General features: G+C 41.3%; 1 protein-coding gene across 7 annotated transcripts in view; it reads left to right on the top strand.

Moving 5' to 3' along the window:
- The first annotated feature begins 4,373 nt into the window (after positions 1-4,373).
- The window catches only part of CLIP1 (CAP-Gly domain containing linker protein 1), a 60,765-nt gene continuing 45,807 nt past the window's right edge, over positions 4,374-19,331 (top strand). For 2 of the 7 annotated variants that reach the window (XM_019008369.2, XM_019008368.2), the window contains exons 1-3: positions 4,374-4,550; positions 15,190-15,384; positions 15,853-16,418. In XM_019008369.2, the coding sequence (XP_018863914.1) occupies positions 15,291-15,384; positions 15,853-16,418 (660 nt within the window). In that variant the 5' untranslated portion in view covers positions 4,374-4,550; positions 15,190-15,290. The remainder of the gene's footprint in view (positions 4,551-15,189; positions 15,385-15,852; positions 16,419-19,331) is intronic. The other 5 variants (XM_015644144.3, XM_015644143.3, XM_015644148.3 and 2 more) reach the window with 3 other exon arrangements.

The following is a 19,331-nucleotide window of genomic DNA, read 5'->3' as shown; positions in this document are numbered from 1 at the left end:
GAGGAATTCATTCATCTGCATCTCTTAGCTATTTATCTAATTCACTGTTCTATCAAGTGCTACATATTGTTGCACTGAAGATGCTGGTAATCAGTGAGGTTTTTAAGCTGTCAGCTGTAACTACTCAAATGGGTTTTGTATATTGAAACTGCAATCAGATCACACTCTTAAATCCCAAGGAAAAGCTGAATGGCAAACTATTTTGAGTCCTTTTAAGTGCCATTCCCATGGTGATGGGTGTGGCATAATAACCTAGATTAGAGTTTACTAAAATGAATGAGTAATAAAATCTGTAATGAGGTGGGTATAGCATGAGCAGGCATCACTCAAATTTTCCCACAGATTCCTGTTGGCATAGTCCTCGTGTTTATTTACAGTACTTGGAACACCAGAAATATTTAAAAAGGCTCATGCACATCTTCAGAAATCAAATCTCTGCAAATATTCTGGGTATTAGTCAGGAGGGAAGTTGTGTCTTAAGAAGATCCAACTTTCTGACTCTAAATTTTTATAACCCAATTCACAGTGCTCAAAACGTCAAGGAAAGAGACATAGCTGAGTTCTAGAAAGAATTGTGGTAGCTGCTAAAAATAATTATTTCACTGCAAGCTCTGTGAGGCAGCATAGCTGGGTAAAAAAAAAAAAAAAAGGAAAAATGAAGAGGAGGAAAAAGCTCCAATATAATTAAAGTGTTTCAGTTGCCATGGAACCCCGTAGCACCTTCGTTCTGTGCCATGGCTGCGCTGCCCCTGGGAAGGGAATGCCACTGAAGATTGATGCTGTTCCTAAGAATACAGTGCAGAGTCATTGCTACATTTTGGGGGGTGGGAGGGGATGAGTCAGGGGGAGGAACTGGTCGTGATTCCTGGAGTAGCTTGAAAACAGGATGGATTTAATAATGTGGTAATTACTGTGTGACAATTGGACACTTCCTAGACTTCAGACAACTACAGCAGCAGAGATGTTACATAAGATTTTTTGCAACATGTGTTTAGTTGTCACCTGTGACTGAATGAACATCTATTTACCCTTTCTTTAGAAATCAGCACTCAATAGGAACAAAATCCTTCTGCTTTGCTTCGCTGTAGGTGAGAATTCATCTTTTATTGGTATTTACATAAGTGCTAGAATGATTTGCATCTTTATTAATAGACTGGTTTCTCAGTTATCAGGGAAATGAAACACTCATCAAGAGGAACATTATTGTTAATTTAAGTATCTTGTTTAAACCAGAGTGCAGGAAGGATTCTTTTTTAATTTGTTAAAATACTGTTCTCTTGTTTTACCCATGTTTTGTAGAACAAATAATGTAAAATTGATGAAAGCTTGTCTTGAGTAGCTCAACAAAGAACATGGGTTTGGAGAGCTTTTTCTTTTATTTCTGCTGGGTAGTCTGGCTGGCCTGGGGAAGGGAACCAGTAAGTACATTAGCAGTGAAAAGACTTCAACCTTTACAGAAAATAAATTACAGAAAATAGTAGTGCAAATGCTGGGATTTTTGAAGCAGCACTTCTGAGATTAAAAAGAAAGCAATTAGCTGCCTTTTCTGTAGCAGATGTGACCATCACTTCTGTATAGGAATTGCCAGATGTGCATATTGAAGAGATCATTCAGATGGAAAAAAAATCTTTACTGAAAATTCTCATACTTGGGTGAATACATCCCATTGAATAGAAAAATGGATTTTTTCAGTCAAGAGATCCTTACATTCAGTTCTTAAAGGACAACATTTTAGCTCTTTAGAGAGCTTCAACAACCTTGGACCCTTCACAAATCTGAAAAAGGGCAGAAACAACTGCAACTAGTGTTTCCACATTATTGAGAACAATTTTAATTTTAAAGGGAGCCTTGTACTTGTGGCCAGGATGCCAGTAGTTATGTCAGCATCCTGAATTTCCCTGGAGCATCCAGCAATTCCTGTTCTCATGGAATTATGAAAATGCCTATATATTATTTGTTGCCCGATTGGATCATGCAGATCAGAAAACAGAGCCACAAGGACTGGAATCAAAGATATTCTGGCTTTCAATTATATGTAATCCTGTATAGGGGTGTGGTTTCTAGTATCAGGATCTTTTATTACCATGATTCCTACAAATTGGCTGTGCCCTCCTCATACCCAGATGGGTACAGAGGCTGTCAGTCATTTCCAGCTGGGATGAATTGAAGTTACAGTTGCTCCAAAGCTACATTTTCATGGGATAAAGTTGATTCTGGTCAAAGAATGGATAACAAACTCTCTTTTCCTACAGGACTACGGGATCTTTAAGTCTGTTCAGTAGGAAATTCCTGGAAAAAAACAGTAGCACATTTCCTTGATCTGATCTGTGTGACATTCTCAGTTCTTAGTCCAGGACATTTTTACCATAGCGTTGCAAGGGAGTGAAGCAAACTATTTACACATTTAAACTATTTTTTATCCATTACTTCCCCACTGTTCCTGCTTCCACACAATGACAAGTTCAACAACAGCAGCACAAAGTTGCAACTTCTAGTTTTCATCTTTAAGCTGTCTTGTGGTTGCTGTGCTCTGTCCTAGATGCATCAGTCTGATATTGCTTATACAATTTTAATGCTGTGCACTGAACTGCGAGCATTTGAGATGGACTTACATGGTTGCAAATTAACTGAGAGACAAAACATTAAATTAATGATGGAGAATTATAGAAACACTTAGAGAAAAACCCATTCTACATTAGCATCAGATCAAAAAAGCACAAAGGTTCACCACTGCAGCCCTCAAGCCAGCAGATATTTTAGGCAAGTGTTCTGTAAAGATAGTACAGCTCTCCAGTTTCTACCCTTACTGCACTTTTTGTGTTAGGGATTATTTCCATTGCTAGGGGCTGCAGGGTCATTTTTTTTTTTTAAAAAGTGATTCTTTGCTGGGTCTGCACTTCTAAATAGAAGCCAATGTTTAAACCCTGAATCCTTATTCAGCAAAACTTTTATCAGATTTTGCAGGGAGAAAGAGGGGGGGCTGTACATGGATTCAAATATCTGTTTCACCATATAATGACCATGGCAAGAGATTCTGTTTAAAGTTTAGGAAGTGAAATTCTAACAAACATTGCTGAATGCTGATGTAGTTGAAACCTATTATTTGGGGGAGGGCTTCACAGCATTTTGTACTTTACTGTGCTGGATTTATGCCAAAGAACGAAGCCAAAATGAAACACAAATTGCAATCAGTTCCCAGCAGTGGAACTGCTTTCTCATCACCCTTTTGTTCGAATGGCATCATGCAGAAACCAAACAAGCTATGAGACTGCAAACTGAGGTTTGCTTTGTGAGGAATTCAGCGGTGATGGGCCAGCTCTGGCTGGGCTCTGCTGCCTCTTCATAAGAGGGGAAGAAGTGGAGCAGAGCTCTTTGATTCAGCCTTGAAAATCGGTATTAAATTGTTGATGATGGCGTTGGAGCTGCTGCTCCAGCTGTTTAAACTTTAGCAGTTGGGTAACGCCAGCTTCCACTGTGTTGCTTCACAAACACAATGAAAATAAAAATATTCAGTACTTTGGGATGATAAATTTCTGCATCATAAATTTCTGGGCATCAGGACAAAAGGAAAATGGAGCGAAGCAGCAGACAGTGAAGTTATTCACCCACTAGAGCGATGTGCTTCACACCTCCCCGTCTGTGCCCACCCTCTCCCCCTCCCACCCAGCCGGGCTGTGCCGCAGCGGCGGCTCCGGGACCACCGGGTGCGGCGGGCTCACCCCGAGCCGGGGCACAGCCGCTCCCTGCCCCGAGCTGCGGCTGCCGCGGGGCGAACAAAGCGGGGGGCGGACAAAGAGAGAGGAGGGGGCGCGGGGAGCTCGGGGGCACCGCCGGTGCCGCTGCTGCTGGTGCAGTCCCCGCCCCGGCGGGCGCAGACGTTGTGCCCGCCCCGCTCCGCCTCCTGCCAGCCGGGGCGGCGCCGCTGCAGAGGGGGAGCGGGAGCAGGAGCGGGAGCGGGAGCAGCAGCCGGAGGAGGCGGCGGGAGGTGCGCTGGCGGCGGGGCCGGTGAGGCGGCGGAGCCGGGGGGGGGGCCGCCCTGGGGAGCGCGCGGGGCGACGGCGGCGCCTGAGGGCGGGGGGAGCCGCGGCCGCCGCCTCCCGCCTCGGGGCCTCCGTGCTTCCCGTCCGGGCGCCGCGCTGGGCGGGTCTGAGGGCGCGGGGGTCGGCGCTGAGGGGCCGTGAGGGCCAGCGGCGGGGCCGTGAGGGGAGGCAGTGAAGCCGTGAGGGGCGGCGGGCCGGGCCCCGGCGCTGAGGGCTGTTAGCGGCCGCCACACGTGCTACCCGCGCCGCCCCGCAGCGGCCGCTCCAGCGGGGGCCCGGCCGAGCCCCGGCGGGACGGGGCGCTGCGGACGTGGGGCCGGTGCGGAGCAGCAGCGGGGCGGCCTCGTCTCCCTCAGCCCGCGGGGTGGTTGTCCGGAGCGGGGACACGAAGGTCGGATCGCAGCCTCTGCTCGAGTCTCGCCCTGGGAAGCTGCGGCGCTGTGCTGTGTTAGTGGTGGCTTGAGCGGCTGATTCTGAGGGAAGAGGTTTGGGTGTTCCTTATATTCCTTGGTAAGTGCTGATCCGCAATTCCCAGTATCCTGCATTTACATACGGATATTTTACTAATAATCTACCTTATCGGTTTGGGATTTGTTTTTTTTTTTAATGGCCGCTCACCATCCTCGCGTTGTTATAAAAGCTACTGGTTTCCAGGTGAGCTGCTCTGGCATCCCCTCAGGTGGCTCAGGAGAGTTTGCTGCCATGTTCTAGGCAGTGTCAGAGCTGCGGGATTCCCAGGCACAGGCGCTGCTCCAGGCCCCTCTTGTTCCCGCTATAGTGCTGTACCTCAGGCCATGCAGTGCTCCCTTTTCTGTGCCATAGCTGTCATGGGGCACAAGGTAATTAGTGCTGTTACTCACAGGGCAATGTGATTCCTGCTACATAAAAAAAATCAGGAGTTACTTCTCCCTTTCATCTTGGTTCTGATTCCATACTTTAAATAATTTTTCAAAATATAAACAAACAAAAGCCAACACCAAAGAAATTTTCCAAAACAGAGCATGGGGAGGAAATTTTACTCTGTAATTGTATATGTTGATGATTAAAAATATGACTGTGAAATGAAGGTTTGTTCCCTACCTCTTTGCTTACCCACTGTGCAGAATGGGCAGGGTTTTATAGAAGTTCACAGGTTGCTTTGAGATCTTTGAGCAGAAGGATTTTAAAACATGTGATACTTGTGTTGACACGTAGGAAGAAGAAAGAAAAAGAGGTACAAAAGAGGAAGTGCCTTAATGCCAGCTGCTTTGCAAAGTATTTTACTGAAAGAACAGAAATATGCATTCTGAATGCAATGTAAATTTGAAACTACCAGCGGCAGAGAGTGGTTTTCCTGAAGTGTGTCCATGTGCACCTGCTGCAAGAGTAGGAAGATTGCAAAGTAGAAACTGTGGAGGAAAAGTAAACACCTCCCCTCCACCCACAGCAGCATTTCTTTTTCCAAGGAAAGCTGAACTGTTCATCTTTTACATGTTGAGGATTGTTAGTTCTTGCTTGTAAAATGACAATATTTCAGGATTCTCTTCCTGCCTAGTCCTTGTATATGTGCTGGCAGATTTTCTGTCTGTGCTACAGTGCACTAAATCATTCTGTGTACTGAAGGGAGAGGGGTGAGTTGTCTGAAGCAGAAAAGCTTGGAAATGTGACCTGAAATGTCCGTCTCTTTAGGGAACAAGAGGGAGATTTTATTTGGCAAAAAAAGAGTTTTACATAATTTGTATGGTTTCACTTAAAAAGAAGATCCCAGTTTTCTAGGGAGGGCAGAACACCAGCTGTCTTGTATGCTCATTCCAGATGTATTCCGTAGGGAATAGCAGCCTCTTTCCTCGTGTGGTTATGCTGTAGGAAGGAGCAGTGCTCACTCTGCTGATTGCTACGACTTCCTAGAGCTCTTGAAGATTTCCTGTCTGACTTTCAGGTTGATGTTTGCCATCTTCTGACTGTGGATACCCAAGGCAGCCTTTATTTACTCAGCTTGTGCAGATTGCATAATTCCTGTAGTGTTCCTCCCTTTTAGCCCTGTTAAAGTTTTTCTTGGGAGGGACTGAGAATATATCACGATAGATCCTCCTTAAAAAGAAATAGAGAGCTCTGCCTTGCCAATATGATTTTTCAGAGCTGCTTTTCTTTCTCTTTCTAAAACACTCGGGTCAAATGTTAACTCTGTATGTTGAATGCAAGTTTTCTAATGTTTGAACATGACAACCATGAATGAATGCAGCTCTTGTTTAATCCTCTGGCATTCCTTAGGGACTACTGGCTCTGCTGGCACATATAAAGAGTAACTCACTGGAATCCTTATTGGAGCAGCATGTTTGGAAATGCCTCAGATGGATGGTGTTTTGTTATTTCATGAAAGGCAATTATATACTGCATTAGCTGTAATCTCAGCTGCCCCCCAGCCCCATGCCAGTTCCTGCTGGAGCAACCTTTTCGTTGCTGTTGACCAGCAGAACTCTGTCAGCATCTCCCTGATGATTTAAACACCTCGTGCTGGTGCAGGTGTCTGTCCTCCACATCCATTTGTTTTTGCAGAGTGAAACTGCACTCTGTGACTGATCCTTAGAAATACCCACAAATCTGGTACTGGGCTGTGAAGGATTCAGATGTATCTGAGGACAGGCTTGTACAAGTTTGTGCTTGAATACCCACCTAAGTTTTTCCACTTGGAACATCTCATTAATTATTTGTACAAACTCATAAGAATAGTACCATATGTTCTTTTAATTTATAAGATACATCTCCACTGTTTCCAGAAGAGCCACCATTACAAGCTGCTAATTTCCCCTGATCTTTTTAATCTTACTGTCTATATTTTTAGCTTGTTATGAGGGGAAATTGCAAGGCAGAGAGAGAAACTCAATATTGTATAGAATCAGCTTATTTGACACTCTCATTCTGCTATTCTGCTTGACAGCAGCATCCACTCAATCACAGCAGTATTTATCCAAGTTCTGAATTTGTACTTGTCCTGAGCTCTCTGCCAACCCTGCAGCAGTCATGGTGCTGATTTCAAAGGCTAAGAACACAGAGAGCTAAAAAGAGACAGCTGACTTGATGTTTTCACCCAGTGTGAAACAGTTACAGTTTCACCCAAGTCTATCAGAATTAAATCCTTACTATAAAAAGCAGCATCTTTGTTTTAGCTGCCTTGGTTGTAATTGTATTAGGGAGAAGTCTTTGTGCCTTTAAATGCTTTGGGATCTGAGGCTGACAGGAGATGATATATTCTTTCCCAAAATTTAAATTGTAGATCCCAAACAACTTAAACTTGAGACTGCTATTCCGAAGTCATCATTTTATTCTGACTGATTGCACTTACTGGGATGGCTGAAGTGCATTATCATCAACAGAAATTAGTATGGACAATCAAACAAACTGTTCTTTTTCTTACTGAAATGGAAGTGTTTTGGGAAAGACAAGAATTTCCTGAGAAAAATGTAGGAAAATTAGTGAGTGATGATAATGGGCTTACCAGAAGAGGTGGCAATTATTTACTTAGTTGGAAAGTTTCTCTACTCCTCAATCCTTGACTTCTTCTGTAGGGAATGATGTGCTGAGGAGGGAGGATCATGTGCTTTCTGATCTTTTAATAGACCAGAGCAGCAGTGTTTTTATAATCTGTGTGCACAGTGGTAACTTGAAGTGTTAAGAGTTTGCATCATATTAACAATTATCAGCTCTTCCTGATTAATTAAATATAGGCAGAATCTTTTTAAAGATACTCATCAGGCTGTGTTTGAAATAGCAATAGACTGAGAAAAAATTACTCTCAAATTGCTGGCCTGAAATAGTTTTTTAGACATCCTCTCATTTGTGCTTCATATTCAACAATCTGTGTTTCACTGTTTCTTCACTGAGGATCCTGAGGCATTTAGGAATCTGAATGATCATAGCAAGTTCTAGAATGATAAAACAGGGTGACTTAAAATGTCCTTGATGCAGAATTAAAGTCCATAAGCAGAGCTGAAACTTTGATGAATTACCTTCCTCATAGCAGTGCTGTAATATCTGACTGATGGTTTCAGGTCCTAAGCCTCTTACTATCTTTGATCTGATTCAGCTGCTTCTTAGTACAGTTTCTGAGTTATAGAAATTCACCCCACCTTTTCCCTTTCCCTGGCGTGTGCTGGGAAAATCCTGTTTATACAATTTGCAGCAACTATCCTGCACTTCCCAAGGTAGGAAAACAGCCTTGCATCTTATTTAGCAACTTAGCAATTCCCTAAAACAAATTTTCAGTGGATTTAGGCCTCATAATGGTTGCCTTTCTTAAGCTCAGTTTTTATATTATCTCCTAACAAACTGATAACCTGCTTTGATTGCAAATTTGATGGCAAATTTGCTTCAGAAATCAGTTGTTCTGAAGGTACTGGGAGAAACTCAAAACTCTTTAAATATAAGTCTCACTCCTGGGCACCTACTTCTGTGAAACTTGTAGGAATAAGATTTATTTTTATTAGAGATCTCCTGCTTTTTATTTTATTTAGTTGAAATTACCCAGCAGGTCAAAATCAAATACAGATTTGTGTGCAAGCCTGGCTGATGTTGAAAGATGATCTAAAAGTCTTTGGTTCTGAATACCCTGGGATCTGTGAATTCACATGGAGGAGAGTTCCAGTCATCCCTGTGGTACAGAAATACAACTTCTACTTTAGATTTCAGTTGAAAAATAAATCTGAAGTTGCTGGTTGAGCTGTAGGTTCCCAAGTACTTAATGAGGGACAGCGCTGTGGGGTTTTGGGATTCCCAAACATTCTTCCTCAGTCCCTCTCAGTGTAGAAGACAGAGAGAGCATCTTTGAGATCTTAAGGAAAGTGGGATTTTTTCTTTGGAGAAAAACCCAGGAGCTATTTCTGGGGATGTCCTTAGACCCGGGTGCGGTGGTTTGATGGTGGGATGAGTGATGACAAGGCTGAGTGTTTGTGTTACAGCCCTGGGATTGCTCTGGAGATCCCTGTGTGCTCCTCTCTCACTAAACACACACTGTGTGTCTCAGTTGAAGGGATGTTTATCTAAACCAGTTCCCTGGAAAACAGTTAGAAGGTTTTTCGGGCCCTCTGCCACTGATGGGATAGCTCTGTTTCAGTTTTGTTGGTTTTTGCCACTCTTTGTTTCAGGTTGAGTTCCTCACATCAGTGCCACTGTCAGAGGAGCTGTGTCATTCCAGTGGGCAAACTTCCCAAATTCCTGCAGGCTTTGGGCTCGTGTTATTATGGCAGCAAAAGCAAGCTGTGTTTGGGTTAGACTAAAGCCCTACTAAAACTTGCACACAGCAGTAATTTCCTGGAGTTATCCTGGTAGCTACGATGAAGACACTTCAGAAGAGAAAGAATTGCTTTTGCTCTGTTAATTTAATAGTTATGCCTGGTTAAATTAAGGAGAGATGCACTTTTTCAAGAGTCTGTCCCTAGTAAAATTCTTATTTATGTTAAAAATAGAATATAAGAAACTGTGGCTGTGAGATTCCTGTAGGTTAAGTGTTTGCCTTTGTGGAGGGTTTACCTCTGGAATTCCTATGATGGTTATGTTGGATTGGGCTGGAAAGCAGAATGTCATAAGGATCCTGAATAAGTTATGAGACCTTCTTGCTTATTTTCTTACAAAGTTTTTATTTCCTGTTCCAGTACCTGCAAACAACAGATCTGAAAAGTCTGGATTTCTTTTGTTATTTTCCACCTGATTGGCTGAGTTATAAATGCAATTTTTTTCTACCTTTAAAGGTGAGGTACAAAACATTGGTCTGATGGGCAGGTACCAGCATCATGTTTTGATGTGGACAATAAGCAGAGCATAGTAACCCAAATAAAGTTTTCATGGCACTTGGCACAAAAAACATTGAATTAAATAATGTCTTCTAATAGTGATGTATCTGAAGGCTAAATTCAGAACATAACATTATTTGACTAGTTGACATAAAAATCAATGGTTTCTGTAAGACAAAATGAAACTGAAGCTGTGTTTTTAAATGCTCCCTTTCTCTAGTTGCTGTGTGTTGAATGAGTAATCAAATATTGACTTCCAAATGCCAGCTCTTCTTGTATTGAAATCTTTAATTCTTAATTCTGTTTGTTTTCAGTTTTATATATAAATTCTTTCTTAAATTATATTAGTTTCAGTGTGACTGATACCTGAAGATGCCTCTAATTCCACAGTGTAATCCCTGAGCAGTGCAGTTAAATCCTCGAGTGATGCTCAGATGCTCAGTTTGGTTTAACAGTGGCCTCTGCAGAGGGTGTTACCTCAGTCCCACCATAATTTGCTGTTTGTGCCTCGCTTTGTTAACAAATGCCTACGGTGCTTTCTGGTGTGTTTCAGTCTGAACTTGCTGCTCATTCAATAAATGCATCAGAGCTGACAAAACACATGGAATTTGCAGTAAGTCAGGAGAGTGAGGGCAGAGAGGAGTTCATTTGCCTTTTCATTGTCTGGCTTCAGTGGATCAATGCAGAGAGACCTGGATGTGAGTTCATTGCTCCAAAATAGTTGTATTTAAATAGTGTGTGGCCAGGAACATCAAGAGTGCTGCATCACTCCAGAGAAGCTCAGCAAAGTGAATGCATGAGGGCTTCCAAATCCATCCTTCTGGTTTAGCAACTTGTAATTGTACAGGGCTGGCTTTGAAGCTGAGTGAGACATTTACAGTGGATATTTGTGCTCTGCAGTATTTCATTGTAAATGTAATCCATTGCTTGCAGAGTGGTTGTTCAGACTTTTTGGGTGCCCAGTAAGGAATTTGTCCAACAGACCCAGAATGCAGCAGAGGGCGAGTAAGGATTAGGAAGATTTTTGTTCCAGGATTCAGCTTCTCTTGTGTCCCCTTCATCCAGAATTGTTCCTGTAAGGATGCTGTTTGCCATGTCCCAGTCTGGTCAGTTTGTGCACCTGCTGTACATTAATTACTCCCCCCAGAATCTTCCATAAGTTTGACTCTGATCCAGCTCATTCTTGCACACAAAGAAATATTCTCCCAAGAGGTAGCAAGCTATAGAGAAGTGCAAGGAGAAGGCATTGATTTTGTTCAAAGCCAAAATGGGGTTGTATTTTTAAATCAGGTATGAATTTCAAAAGCTTATAAAATTCAACTAAAACTATTAAGTGCTTTTGTAAATATATATACTCACTTTTTACAGGAGTGTAATAACAGCCCAGGAGACTGCAAATACAGCTTTTGGAGCTGTAGGAATTAGATCTGAATCACAGAGAACATGTTTATGTGCTTTAGTTTTAAGACTGCAATAATTTTAGGAGTTGTGTTCATAACTGTGTAGGGTCAGAGCTCTTGGTTGTAACTCATGGACTGGAGGGAAATCTTTCCAGGTTCAAAATTCCAAGTTACTTTCTCCAAACTCCAGATATTTAAGGCATGATTCATGAGCTCCTTCAAGCTTGGCAGCAGCAGCTGGACAAGTATGAAACAGGTATTTAAGAAATGCTGTTCAGGCAGAGATTTCAAACAGTGCTTCTTGTGCTAAGTTTGTTTTTCTCTCAGGAACGTGAAGTTACTGCATCATGGTGGTCTTTGGAATATGTTTGCCATTTAGCTTTTCTACAAAAGGATTATCTGATTTATTTTAATTTTATTTTAATTTTAATTTATTTTAATTTTAATTTATTAATTTTACCTTTTCTTCATGGCATGGGAATTTATTTTCCAGGTGCTTATTACTGACTGCCACAGGGGTTGCATGTGATGGTCTCTGCTTATAGGGCCCTGTGAGATTTTTCAGCAGTTATTTGTTCTACAAACCCCTTTCAGAACATTTACTCTTTGTCTTTTAGTATGACTGTTTATATGTGTTTTGCAAAGCACCTCTATGCTCAGCACAATGAACAAATTAGTGGTCTCTTTTTGAGCTTGGAAATGCATTGGCATTGCAAGGCATTTTCCAGCGGTACTTAGTCTATTAATGGTGTTAGCTAAGTTAAATATTAATCTTTTTAATATGAAGTGTTTTGAAGAACTAGGTAAAGCTGGACTTAATTATCTTAGAGGTCTTTTCCAACCTAAACTATTCTGTGGTTCCACTGGTACTCCTAAATTCTTGTAGTGACTACAGGGTTAAGTAGAATGAGGCTTTTCTCCCTGTGTTCTTACTTAATTTAGTTCTTTTTGGAGCACTGTTTGTTGAAAATAGTATTGAAAGAAACATTGGACAGCTGCTTTCTTTTTATTATAGGAATTCCTTTTTTGGAAAATATTCTGCTTTTGTAATTTTGTAATTATGTGGCTACATTTTATTTGCTTATTTTTAATATCAACTTGCCAACAGAATTTGTATCTATTACCACATAGCACATTAGTAGGATTTATTTACTTAAACCAATGGTTCCCAACTTGTTCCTTGATCCATGTAATCCTTAGAAGTCTTTAAAAAGTAAATAAGAATAAGGATATCATTAATCAGTTAAAATTCATATTGTGTGTAGTCATATATGTCCAATAATGTCACAAGTGAAAAGCCTTTGCTTAAAATCACTTTTTGTGCTCAGTTTTGTTGTTGGTAGAACACTTCAGTGGAATTTATTATCAGAGGCTTTCTGAACCTTCTCTTAGGTTCATGGTAGGATATTTTGGGACACAGTAATATTGGTTATAAGGATCCTTTTTTCAGGAGAGCTGAGACAGATTCAAGGGAGGGGAGAACAAATTGAGACAAGCAGCGAGCTGCTGTCTTTTATGAGAATTGAAATGAGATCATTGACATCTGGAGCCTGTTAGGATATGTTGGAGTATGTAATGCTCAAAATCACTTGATGCAAATTTACGTGTTTTATGAGCTTCATTAGGCAATGCTGCTTCAAAGGCCCTGTCCCTACGACCAGCAGTTGCATTTTAAATATTGCAGTGAGGCAGTCATTTATCAAAAAGTGTTGCCTGTAATCTTAGCTTTGATTTTTTTTTTCTGAATTAAGGTACAATTTCAGTACCTCTGAAACCAGAACATGAGGGATTGTGTTACTTCTGGCCTAGTTGAAGGCCTGTGTGTTGAGAAAAGCAAATGACACAGCAAATACATAACCCATGACTGTGGAGAGCAAGATTAAACTATGAATGAATACCCTGAGCCAAGAAATGCAGTGGTAGAACATTCTAACTTTCTGTTGAGCAGAGGCTTGTTAACCATCTATTAATAAATAATTAACTGAAACTGCCAAAGTCTAATTTGGGTAGTAATGTAGTGTGTGCTTTCTCTTGCTATACATGTCCTTGCACAATGCAGTTGTGGTGGTGCTGGAATGGTCTTTGGGGGCCAAAAAAGAGGTGATGTATGGAAAAGTGCTGGGGAACAGTTCCAGCTTCCAGGCTTTAGGAGAAAATTTCCTTAAGGTGGACTCCCCTTGGCCCAAATTTATGCCAATTTGGTTTTTGGCACTGACTGTAAACTAAAAAGGACTGACCATGATGCTTCTTCTGTTTCTTCATTGTACCAAATCCTTCTTTATCTTGAACAGTTTTTCTGTATGGATTTTGATGGTTTGAGGAAAATAAGGGAATTGATCATGGAGATGCTAGAATTGGAGAGGAGGGAATAGAGCTTGCAGCCTGAGGAAGAGAGCACATTTTTAAGAGAAAAGAAAGCTTTTCAGGCCCTTGGTGTCTAAGATCAGAGTGCAGTTCTAGAAGATTTCTAAAACCAAAGATAAGGAAATATGATGCAGAGTCATAACTCTGCAGGCAGATGGGTGACAAACTTCTGGCAGCAATAGAAAAAAAAGTTCAGAAATCTTCCCAGCACTTCTTCATTTTCATGGAGAAGAACTTAAATTGTAGGCAAACACAATTACATCCAAGGTGGTAATTCATGCTTTTTAAAATATAACATTGTTACAGACTTAGAAAATGCCTTGAATTTGGCATGGCAGGTCTTGAAATAGCATAAGGAATGTTTCACTTTGGTGTTTAGGTTCACAAAGCAGTGAATAGAATTTTAGGAATGCTGATTAATAATTCATAATACAGGAGGGATAGATCTTAGACTGGTACATAAACATAGGGTTGGTTTATTCCCCTTGGTTCTCCTTGCTGCAGCAGAGCTGTCTCTCCTGACAGGTTTGTTTTACCTTTAACTGGGTGCTGAGCTCCCAGTTTGCACCCCTGGGAGGCTGCAGCTACACAACTTTCTGTCCTGACAGGTGCCAGAGTGCTGAGTAAAGGGCAGGACTGAGACCTGCTTTGTAGTTCTTGTTTGACGTGTTCTGAGCAAACAGTTGAGCAAACTCACTGCGTGCCCGTTTCCTTTTCCCCTTCAGGTTTGTGTTTAGGTGTGTGCTGCTGCTGTTTAAGTGGTGTTGCTGTTCTGGCAGTGCCTCATATAAAAGTCAGCACAAAGCCAAGCTGTGTTCACACAGAATAGTTTATTCCTTTGAAGAGGGGGGAAAGCAGCCGCCTTGAAGTTCCGCTTTGAATTCGCATTCAAGGTAAAAAAATACAGATTTTTCCTTGGAGATGAAAAAGCTTTTCTGAAGCTTTTGTAATCAGAAAGAAGATGCCTCCGTGGCAAAACAGTTCCCTGAAAAGCTTTGAGCTGGCTTCCAAGTTCTATCCTAGCAACGCTGGGAAGAGTCCCTCCTCTTAGCTGGGGCACTGGTGGGGACTGCGAGCCAGCGTATCTTGTGATCTGAGGTCACAGAGAGCTGAGGTGGCTCTTTGCTTTTCAGTTGTCATCATGTAACTCTTAAACAATTTAAGCTTTTCAGTTCCAATCTCTTAGAAACATTACTCCTTTTATCCTCAAATTCCTGGCTGTCTTGATTTCTCTTGGTTTTTTTTCTCTAGTCTCAAGTTGGTTTTGCTGGGATGTTGCAACACTGGAAAAATCTGACTGAAAACAGTTGTGTGTGTGCAGCAGTTAAATCTATGTGTTATGATAGCTATGCTGTTAAGGGCTTTGTTTTTCTTTCTTAAAATAGTCTTTTAGTTTAAATCTCCAGATAAATACAGCAGCGCTCAGCAAAGTGAGTTCTTTTGATGATTCAGATTTTAAATAGGAAGTGGCCTTCAAAAGATGGGGAGTTGGAAATGCTGCTGCTTCCTACTGGAAAGCATTTTTTATAATGCATTTTATACACAGATTGTGCATATATAAAAATCCCTTCTGCAGGAGTTAACGCTGACTTCGCTCATGTCTGATCTTCTTATATACAGGTTTATTCCAGAGTTGAAAAAGCTTGAACAATATATTTCTCCATGTTTGGAAAAAGATAGTTGCTACAGACGAGGAGGATAACCACTGGTATTGCATAAAGATGAGTATGTTAAAACCAAGTGGACTTAAGGCTCCTTCAAAGACCATCAAGCATGGGGGTACATTGCTGAAAACACCTGCACCTGTTGCTGCTGGTAAGGAATAGTTAAATATCCTAATTATTACCTCATTCATCTCCTGACAAATAGTACCTTGAATGCTGTATACACTATTTTTACTCTTTACACTGGTGTATTTTTGCTTGTATTTCTGATTTTAAAAAATTGCATGTAGAACTTACAAAAAATCTAAAGGTTATTAATCAGAGATCAAGCAATTTTCCTCAAAGAAACCTTTTCATGATGATAATGCTCTGGGAGTTTTTTGAAGTCAGACCTGTGATTTTTACAAGGTTTTTACAAAAACCTTCATGAAATGCATTCAGTGTGTCTGTCCTTAGATTTTGAATTATTTTTTTTCCAGAGATTACAGCATTTGCACAGAAAAATTAGGAGTTGTGATCTCCTAATCAGGGACATTGTTACTTTGAAACTAATTAATGATGCTCTTTGGCATATTAATGTATTTGATTCCCATTGTTTCTCATTGTGCTTTGTTTCCAGCTCCAGCAGAAAAAACAATTCCTAGTGAGAGGACCTCAAGCACAGCCCCTACAGATGCACACGAGGAGTTTGTGGATGATTTCAGAGTCGGGGAGCGCGTTTGGGTCAATGGGAACAAACCCGGCTTCATCCAGTTCCTGGGGGAAACACAGTTTGCTCCAGGGCAGTGGGCAGGGATTGTCCTGGATGAGCCCATCGGGAAGAACGATGGCTCAGTGGCTGGAGTTCGCTATTTCCAGTGTGAACCCCTGAGGGGAATATTCACAAGGCCGTCCAAACTGACCAGGAAAGTGGTGACAGAGGATGAAGCCAACGGTACCCAGACAGCTCATGCTTCGAGAGCCACGTCCCCAACATCCACATCAGCTGCTAGTGCAGTGTCATCCACTGCTGCACTCCCCCCTTCAGGAATTCCACAGAAAACCCCTCTTGCTGCTAAGGAACATGCAACTCCTTCTCAGATTAGCAATCTTTCCAAAACTGCCAGCGAATCTATATCAAACCTCTCAGAAGCTGGATCACTAAAGAAAGGAGAAAGGGAGCTCAAAATTGGAGATCGAGTGCTGGTAAGATTCCCCTGTTTCTGATTGATTTATTAAAACTTCCGCTAATACTCAAAACTTTTCTGCCATTTACTTGGTCAAGATAATGTAAATTTATGCTCTAGCTTTCTTTGTCTAGTGTCTTCTGTAAGCAAGTTCTTTGCATGCTTTGGGAATATCTTGTCAGTACCAAGATAAAACGGATATTTTGGCAGCTTTTAATCTATTATGTTTTGCCACTGTTTAAAACACAACATTGTGTTTAACAACACAGTTGTACTTTATCTCTCTCAAGAGCTCCAGTCATGCTAAATAAAAAGCAAGCGTCTGATATTTCCATGCAGGTCTTCTGCCTTGTCCAGGGCTGTGTCTTTAGAAAGCAAATAGTTCAATAATTGATTGTTCCTGAGTGGTGATAGGCAAGAATAGAAGCAGTCACATAATGCTGCTGATCTGCCAGGAATTACATGTGCTCTTGGGGATGTGCCACATTGCTTGGCTGCCCCTCCTAAAGTCAGACCCCTAAATGCTTTTGCCAGTGTATCATCTCACCTTTTTAAAAGGGAGTTGCTCTGTTAGTTCTAACATATTTTTAAAATAATTGTCAGAAAACTGGTAGCAGGTTGTGTATGTTATATTTGTCATTTAAAGACTATTTGTGTAGCCTTCATATATAACTGGAATGATCCTTGTATGCCCATCAGATCTATGATCACTGTAACAGAGACCTGATTCTAGGTTTGATTTACTCAAGTGAATCGTTAAGCTGAAGATTTGTCTCACTCTTATTTTGATACTTTGGTCTTTTCTTATTTATGATATAATTTTAGAATTTCCATTACTCAGGTGCGAGTATCCTGGCATAGAAGCATTTCTGGGGTTACTGTAAGGACATTATATAGAATAAAATCCCCTGGATTTTATTGTTTTTCATGCATTGCCCCACCAGATCATAATTCTGCAGTGAAGGTGGATTGATATTTTAATCAAGTTTGTTGTATTTTTGAAGGAAAAATTTGCCTTCTCTTTCTGTTTAAGAAGAGCTTAAAACACAGGGCCAAGTTGAAGAAGGAGACAAAGGTGAAGTGAGGGCAGGGGTTGGCTGACAGCTGGATTTGGGCTGAGATGTGTTTTCTTGGAGTGCCAGTGGAAACAAAGATTTGTGGTTTATCCCTGGCTATTTCTGTCAGAGACTGAGCCCTGTTGTCCTCCAGACAACATGAGGGCTTTAACTACTTGTTTGCCTTTTCCTCAAGGACCTTTGTGAGTCCTACTGGGATGTTCCTTTTGGTTGAGAGAATTCTCTGGTGCCTTCCCTGTGTCTAATTAGTGAAAATTGTAGAAGCAGCATATCCTAAGTGCCACAGTTTGATAATAATAATAAGGTCCCAAATTGTTAAGTAGGACAAGTTAAACTTAATATTTCATCTTCTTTACTACCTCTGTTTGCCTTAAGTCTTCCTCCTGAGTCATCAAATTGTGGTTTGAGGTTTTGGGGTAATTCCTAGCACAGTATGTTGGTGATGCATAACTATAATTTCTATACCAGTATAAGACACTCAGGAATGTAAATGTTAAAGGGGCAGGATCCTTGTTTACTCTTTTTTAATCCTTTGGGATCCCATGCTAATTATTTGTAGTAGATTCCAAACTCTGCTGTCATGTCTAATAATAATTCAGATGTAAATATCTTAAATGGCCAGGTTAGTTCAGATAATCCTAAGCTTAGCTGAATAATTGATTCATCTGTTAATATATTTTTCCCTGACACTGAACTCCTGTTCAGCACTGAACTGTAGAGTTGGTGTGTCACTGAGCAATTCTGGGAACTGTCCTCAGAGCCTCCAACCAACACCAATTGTTGGGAAAGACCTGCCTGTCACTTGCTTAGCCATTCCTACTCCATCAGAGGGACAAATCCACCTGGCCTGCTCCACATCTCTTGGGTTTTACTTACACTCACAGCAGTCCCTTTTCAGTGATATGTTACACAAGAGGATGAAAGGCTGGGTGGAAGTTGCCAGTCCAACCTCAGCACAGAATTTCCCCTGTAAGTGACAGTGTGGTGTCACAGCCACATGACATGTTCCAGGCTGACCACACCATTGAAGGGCTGGAGGGGCTCAGTGCTGCAACATCCATCAGTTCTTGCAGCTTGGACCAACTGCTGTGAGTATTTTGTGGAGGTTTTTTGATGATTATGGACACGTGGGGAAAACGACTGCTGGGAATTACAGTTTGAGAACAGGGAGCCTCCAGCAGCGTAGAACTGCAGCTCAGAACAATGAATTCATGATAGACAAAAGCTCATTTGGGAGTCCTATTGAAACAGCTAATTGGAAAATGATGTCCTAAAGGGCAAATTCAGAGATGGGCATGGCACAGCTCATCAGCCAAGATTACATTCCAGAATAGACATCAGATGGCTTCAACTTTATTGATCTTAGTGTGTGATCTCAGGGTGTGGAGTACTAAAGTATTTCAGTCTGTTCATTTTTTTTCCCTCTAACTTGGATTCTAAAATATCCTTAATGGGAGTTACCTTGAGTGGATCAATTAAATTACTTTAACTTTCTTTTTATTGTTGGTAACTGGCTGGTTTTATGTAACTTCAACAAAAAAAGGTAAAATCTTACCCCTCTTTTTGTCTGCACAGTCTGGATTAGCAAGGAACAAGAGGCCATTCCACCAGTGTTTACTAATTCACATCGCAACTTTTTGTTACACAGATGCAAATTGGGCACAAGTTTGAACCTGAAATGTAAAGTTCAATTTCAGGCTTTCCCAGCAGCTCAGCTTTTTTGGAACATTGTCTAATTCCTGCAGAGATGTTAATACTGCTCCTCTCCAGGAAAAGAGGCTGTCACTCCTCACATTTGCTTCTGCATTGTCCCAGCAAACTGCTGCCTCAGCGGTGCTGGGATGAGGTGGTTTGAT

Source organism: Parus major, chromosome 15 (assembly GCF_001522545.3).
Source record: "Parus major isolate Abel chromosome 15, Parus_major1.1, whole genome shotgun sequence".
NCBI classification, from domain to species: domain Eukaryota; kingdom Metazoa; phylum Chordata; class Aves; order Passeriformes; family Paridae; genus Parus; species Parus major.
The sequence above is the reverse complement of the archived record's forward strand: the minus strand, read 5'-3'. Positions and strand labels throughout refer to the sequence as shown.